At 34.6% G+C, this 6,911-nt stretch overlaps 1 protein-coding gene across 1 annotated transcript; it reads left to right on the forward strand.

The window, feature by feature from the left end:
* The first annotated feature begins 609 nt into the window (after positions 1-609).
* LOC136233753 (probable cinnamyl alcohol dehydrogenase 1) lies at positions 610-2,411 on the forward strand. Its single transcript, XM_066023449.1, has 5 exons — positions 610-663; positions 738-968; positions 1,056-1,341; positions 1,417-1,675; positions 2,308-2,411. Exons 1-5 carry the CDS (start codon positions 629-631, stop codon positions 2,409-2,411), a joined length of 915 nt encoding a protein of 304 aa, XP_065879521.1. The 5' UTR covers positions 610-628.
* Positions 2,412-6,911: the final 4,500 nt, after the last annotated feature.

The following is a 6,911-nucleotide window of genomic DNA, read 5'->3' on the forward strand; positions in this document are numbered from 1 at the left end:
GTTGACAGATTATCTCCTTTTGTGGTATTTGTTTACTTCTTGATCTCTTATTATTTATGATTGTTGTTGGTGGGTTATAAACCTTTGTAAGATTTTGTTGGGTTATAAATCTCGTGCTGTTGATTTTGGTTTAGGGTTGTGCTGTGGTTGATTGTTTGTGAGATAGATCCTTGTGGTGTTGTTATTGGTATTCCGCGTGTTTGATTGTGGCTATTGGTAATCCGTATTTTGGGTCCTTCAAGGACAACATTGATGATGCTTGCAACATTCTTGTTTAATCTTTCAGCAATAGTATCATCTTCATTGGAGGAAATTAATGACAATGCTTTAATTTTGAATATTAATTCAACAGTCATTTACAATAAATGAGTTCCGAGGGTGAAGAAGGAAACTGTCTCAGATGGGCAGCTAGAGATCCATCTGGAATTGTATCACCTTATAAGTTTAATCGCATGTATATATATATATATATATGTTTGATGCATCTTCCTTCGCACTCCCTAAGATGTTTTTAGAATGCTAAAATAGTGTCTTTTTCTGAATGTTACTTACTTAGGTTTGTTGGTGGAGATGATGTTTCACTGAAAATTACACATTGTGGTATGCTGATGTTATTTGGAGTAGGAATATGCACGAAAATTCAAAGTATCCCATGGTGCCAGGGTGAGTAACATATATGATTTCTCAAAATTCTCATCTCCTTGAATTAAGGAATTCGTGATTTGTTGCATTTGCAGGCATGAAATTGTTGGAATCGTACAAGAAGTTGGTTCAAATGTTAGCCACTTCAAGGTTGGTGACCATGTTGGAGTAGGCATGTATGTTAGCTCATGTGGAGATTGTGAGTATTGTAATGATAGGGAAGAATATAATTGCATAAAAGTGCCAGTTCTGACCTTTAATGCCATTGATGTGGATGGAACAATAACAAAAGGAGGATATTCTAGCTTCATTGTTGTCCATGAAAGGTAAACTAACTATTCGATAATTTCTTTGCTGATACTTAGGAAATCGAGTCAGATGTTATTACGCTGGTGATGACGTTAAAACTGCAGGTTCTGCTTTAAGATACGAGAGGGTTACCCTATGGCCTCAGCAGCACCATTGCTTTGTGCTCGAATTACTGTGTACAATCCAATGATGAGACATGGGATGAATCAAGCAGGTAAATCTCTAGGAGTGATAGGACTAGGTGGTCTTGGTCACATGGCAGTGATGTTCGGGAAGGCCTTCGGACTCAAGGTTACTGTTATTAGCACAAGCATGTCCAAGAAAGAGGAAGCCATTGGTTTGCTTGGGGCGGACAATTTTGTTCTCTCATCCGATCAAGAACAGGTGAAGGTACAATTGCACTTCTTTTTTTCTTGTTGGCATGCAAGATAGAAAAATATTAAACAATCGTTTATGTACGTGCAGGCTATTTCGAAATCGTTTGATTTCATAGTGGACACATCATGTGGTGATCGCCCATTTTATCAATACTTGTCACTTTTGAAAGCTGCTGGGATTCTTGTCCTTGTAGGGATCCCAAGTGAATTCAAATTCAGTCCAGCAAGTTTTAATTTGAGTTTTACATTTTCTATAGATATGTGTATGACATTTTCTATATTCATTGTTTTTTCGTTAAAGTACTATTTGATTTTAATAGTTGTTTTTGAGTTGAATAAAATGTTTTGTTATTATGGAAGACTAAAACATAAAAATTATCACTAGTTGACACCAACGTTGCATAAGAATTTTGATTTCAAAGTGTTTCAAGTTTCCAAAATGTTTCTGAAATCGAAATTCTCTGAAAACTTGCATGAAATATTTCGGGTCATGATTCTTTAACCCATGCCCCCTTCATTCTCATTCCTATTTCTTCAACATTGTTACTAATAAGGTATTTCTACGAATTTTCAATAACTTGAATAAATGTTTTGCATATTATTTATCACATTTTATGGTGATTTTTGGTGAAACAAGTTGCTTGAAAATTGATTTTGAATGGATATTTTTGCAGCTAAGCAATGATCTAAACCTTGAGCCTAATGGGAGATGAATTTATGGAATCATCTAGAGAACCGTGCCAATAAATGCAATGACATTGGTTGAAATGTTCTTAGATTCTGTGAGTAAGTGAGAATTAGCCCTAGTTCTCATTACATTATATATGCAAGGATTCAATTCGGTGAAATTTTCCAACAATTGTTACCAAAGTATGGATAATTCATGTACTTGAAACTGAAAAATTAGGACACATGAAAATGGAACATTGTGCAAAATAAACACGGTGAGTGAACGTTTTGATGTGCTATACATCCATAGATGTCAACGCCATCAATAATCAAGGCGATACTGCAATGGATCTGGCAGATAAACTCCAACATGGAGAGTCAGCATTCAAAGTCAAGAAAGGTCTTGCGGACTGAATGAAGTAAGCTACATAAAGCACGAGCTCCACTCAGAAACTAATAGAAGAGTTTCTGGTATAGCGAAAGAAGTAAGGAAAAATCACAGGGACGCTGTCCAAAACACCACGAATTCGGTAACAGTCATTGGTGTTCTCTTTGCTTCAATTGCTTTCTTGGCTATATTCAGTGTGACCGGGCAATATTTAACCCGATCACTGTGCAATACGGACTGGTACAGTAGTACCTATCTGGTTCGCATTGAACTGGTAGAAGTTGGACATTCTATGGACTTGGTAGTTGGTCGTCATCATCTACCTAATGAAAGCCTAAGGAATGAAACCATGAAAACAGCTATAGATAGCCTAAATTCCCCCATTTCCTTACAATATAATAATGGAGCCTAAATTCCCCCATTTCCGATATTGATTTGGAGAGATTCATGTTTTGTATTGATCAGATACGAAGAGATTGCAGCTGATTCATGTTTTTGATGATTTCATCTTTCCTTGTATTAATGATAACTTCAGCTGTAATTAATTTTGTATTAATGAAATATGTTGATGATAATAATGACTTCTTATGTCTTATTACATAGCTATTTTGCAATGATGTTGAATTTAGGACACTTCTATCTATGCTTTTGATTGATCGTTGTTTGCCACAACTATATATTTATATTCATGATGCACCATTGTTCACAAATATATATGTATATATTCATGACGCACCATGTAGACAACTGTATATGTATATATCCATAATATTCATGACGCACCATCGTTTTTAAGAAGTTGATGATGATTTTCGAATACTCCGTGTTGATGATGAGTTTCGAATGCTCCGTGGACACGAGGTATGCATATGGGATAAACCAAATAAGTATCTTCTTTTTTTAAATATGGCAAGGTGCAGGAATATTTTATTTTCCAAATCTTGTCCGACCACCATAAACACCTATTACCGCGGTCCAACTGCTGTAATCTTTTGGTCAAGGACATGACTCATGAATCCATAGCTAGATTACATTCGTTGGTCATATTTAACACTTCATTGCAAACAAGTGAAATAACTATATCCCATTCGATTCCATAATAAATAGGAAGAATGATATATATATCCCATTCGATTCCATAATAAATAGGAAGAATGTTATAAAAAATCAGATTCCCATATTTCAAACTCCTCAAGGCATGGAAGATCTTTGATTCGATTCAGATACCGAAAATCATCCGACTCTTCGGAGAATGCACCAATACTTGAGTTTTGCAACCTCAGTGAGATTGCATAATATCTACTCTGGGAAATATATCAATCTTTTACAACAATATATATATCTCTAAGGAAGTTAAATCATCTGGAATAAACGTCAGCCATTCACGTCTTCTCACACTCAATTCCATGAAACAAATGTCAGATAGAAGCCAATTTCGAAGATAAGTTAGTTTTGAACATCCAGCAATTGATAGACTTGTAAGAAAGCCAAAGGACTGCTGCCTATCATTTAAGACCCGTAGTTCCTCTGCTTTCTAGCTTTAAAAGTTCAGACAGTTCATTCATTGGAAAACCTGTCAATTTAGGACAAGATTGAATGGACAAATTTTCGAGACAACGAAACACAACAGCCTTATTGGCATCCGATGGAGAGCTCCATTCTATCAAATTCTCCATCTGGCTCATAAACAATGATCTCAATGCTTGAACAAAATAACTTTCAGTTCCTGAATCTTGAGCAAAAACACCTTCAGATTGTGAAGAGAAAATAGTACCTGAGGGGCAGACTCAAATCTGAAGTGCAGAAAATTGCTCAAATCTGAATCAGAATATTGGTAATTAGTTTTTTCAATGCTTGAGCTAATTAACAACATTACATAAGCTTAAAATGATTGAACAAAACCATTTCAGAAGTTTGCTTAGTTCATTTAAGAAGGGCTAACAAATGAGATACAATGCAAATTTATAAGTGGCATCAAAGGAATTATGAATGAAGTGCAGGTAGTTGAGCATCTATTTTGTTAGTTTAGTTGGAGACTTTTTTACATTTTTTCTTTATCGAACCGAACCGACTACCGAAATACACTAAAAAATAAAACAGACATCGAACGGAAGTATCAAAAAAACCAAACTGAAAAACCGAATTCAATCGGTTCGGTTCGCTATGCACACCCCTACTTATCCGGACCCTCGCTTAGCAGGGACGTTTAGTACACCGGGCCTCCCAAAAAGTTCAGAAATAATGCTCCTTTACAAAGGTGCAACTTTCAGTTCCTAAAGCTTAAATAGTACAGAATCTGATGACACATAAATGTACAACTGTTTGCACCAAAAATAAAGTTTTTCTTTATTGCATGCCCTGATTCACTCTTTTCATGGGATAAACTTTTCTTTTTAGGAAACTTTTTCTTAAAAGGCCTCTTTAGGAAACTTTTCATTTCGGAAAACTTTTCATATTTTCCATTCACTTAGGATTTCCTATACAGTGTACCTCAGGGGAAACCAAATTCCTATGTAGTGTATCGGGAAACCATGGTGTAACTCAGGGGAAATCATAGTGTACCTCGTGGGAAACCATGATGTAAGTTGGGGGAAACCATAGTGTACCTCGTGGGAAACCAACTTCCTATAGTGGACATCAGGAGAAACTTGAAGTAAACTTAGGAGAACCAAGAGCCCGTTAATACGTGTTTTTTATGAGCCAATTGAAAAGCAGAAAAAATCAGAAAGTATACAGTGGAAGTCAAAGTGGAGGTTACTCAATATGGTGGAGAACGTGGATAAGTGGAAGGAAGCAGAAGTTACCTCCAACATCTATTAAAGGAAGGAATCACGATGACAACAACCAAATCAACAACTCAACACAACTACCCAAAACTCTAGCAAATTATCTCTAGACTTTAGCATTTTTACAATTCTCGATTGTTCCATTAGATTTAATTTTCAAGTACAAAGTTCATTCAAGCTTCCAATACATTTTTATTTTATTTGTTGTTCAACCATTTTCTATAAGGTCGGTATCGTTTTGATAATCGAATCTTTGGAATTTTACGGTCTCTTTATTCCATACAATCGTTTGATAATTAGAAGTTATTTAGACGCACTCAATATCATTCAATAGTTCGAGAATACTACAATTCTCTAGCACGCCTGCAATTTCCCACAAAAGAGCCAAACAATAACTTTCAGAAATTTAAAAAATATTCTAGTAATTTCAGATAATAGTACCTGAGGAGGAGTAGACTCAAAATCTGAGGCGGAAAACAGCAGATTATTTAAGTAGCATATTACAAAAGAAATAAATTGCAGATTAGACATATTAGGAAGGAAATCCATTGCAAATTTATAAGTGGCTTCAAATGAAGTTAAACGCATACTTTAGCTACTATTTTGTCTTATGCGTCTTTTATGCTTCTCCTCATTTTCTATGGTGTAAAAATATCCCTAACCCTTAACATTTAAACTAGTACAATTTTACCTACAATATTTATAGTTAAGAGCAATTTTATCCCTAACGTTGATAATTTGGGTCAATTTCAAATACTATTATAAAACCCAAATATTTTTGTTGCTTATTTTACACAAATTGCATATCAATTCGTTCTAAAAATGATTTCATGTTTTTTTGTAATTTAATATTAGAATTAGATATTAATATTTATAAATTCGGTTAATTTTTTGAATTTTTTTGTCTAATTCGTACAAAAGACAGTATATTTTTTTTTATTTTTTCACATCCCAACATACGTTTGTGATTTGTTACAAATAAAATGACGCACGTGTAAATGACAAGATTCATCCCAAACATAATCAAGAACAAGAAGAAATTTTCTCCTTCCCAAAGCTTTTTCGATTTCTTCAAGAATTACATCTCTATTTGTTAAGGCCCCCATTGTTCCATCCAAAGCCTGCAACATTTCTCCTAAAATCTTTTGATCATCAAACTTTTCAGAAACACGTACCCATATTCTAACATCAAAAAATTTCATTCTTACTGCTTCTTCACACACCAATTTAGCTAAAGCTGTCTTTCTGATACCACCCATCCCACCCATGTTAATAAGATCTAATTATGGTTCTTTCAGAATTACAAACATCAATTACAACTGACTTCCATAACTTCTCCTAAACTCCTAAATTCAAATAATTAAATAAAACATTATCTGCTAATAAATTAACTAAGACACATTTCCAACAAACTCCTCCTTGCCTTAGTATTTACAAACACCCAACTTGTTTCAAAGTTTGTTTTGATGATGTACTTCCCATCACCATTCTAGAATTGGAGCACTTGTCTCCAAATGCTTCATATTGGTGCACTTCTCACCAATTTGCTTCATACTGGTGCACATCTCACCAATTTCAAAATAATGTTTTTTCTTCTTCAGCAACATGTGTCAACTTGACACTTTCTTCAGAATTGGTTCTACAATTATTTTGAATATGCTCAAACCTTTTATTTATCAGAAAACTCTTGTAGAGTCTCATTTTCTTCTTGTTCTATCATTGCCATGATAGAGACCCTTC

Source organism: Euphorbia lathyris, chromosome 6 (genome assembly GCF_963576675.1).
Source record: "Euphorbia lathyris chromosome 6, ddEupLath1.1, whole genome shotgun sequence".
NCBI lineage: Eukaryota > Viridiplantae > Streptophyta > Magnoliopsida > Malpighiales > Euphorbiaceae > Euphorbia > Euphorbia lathyris.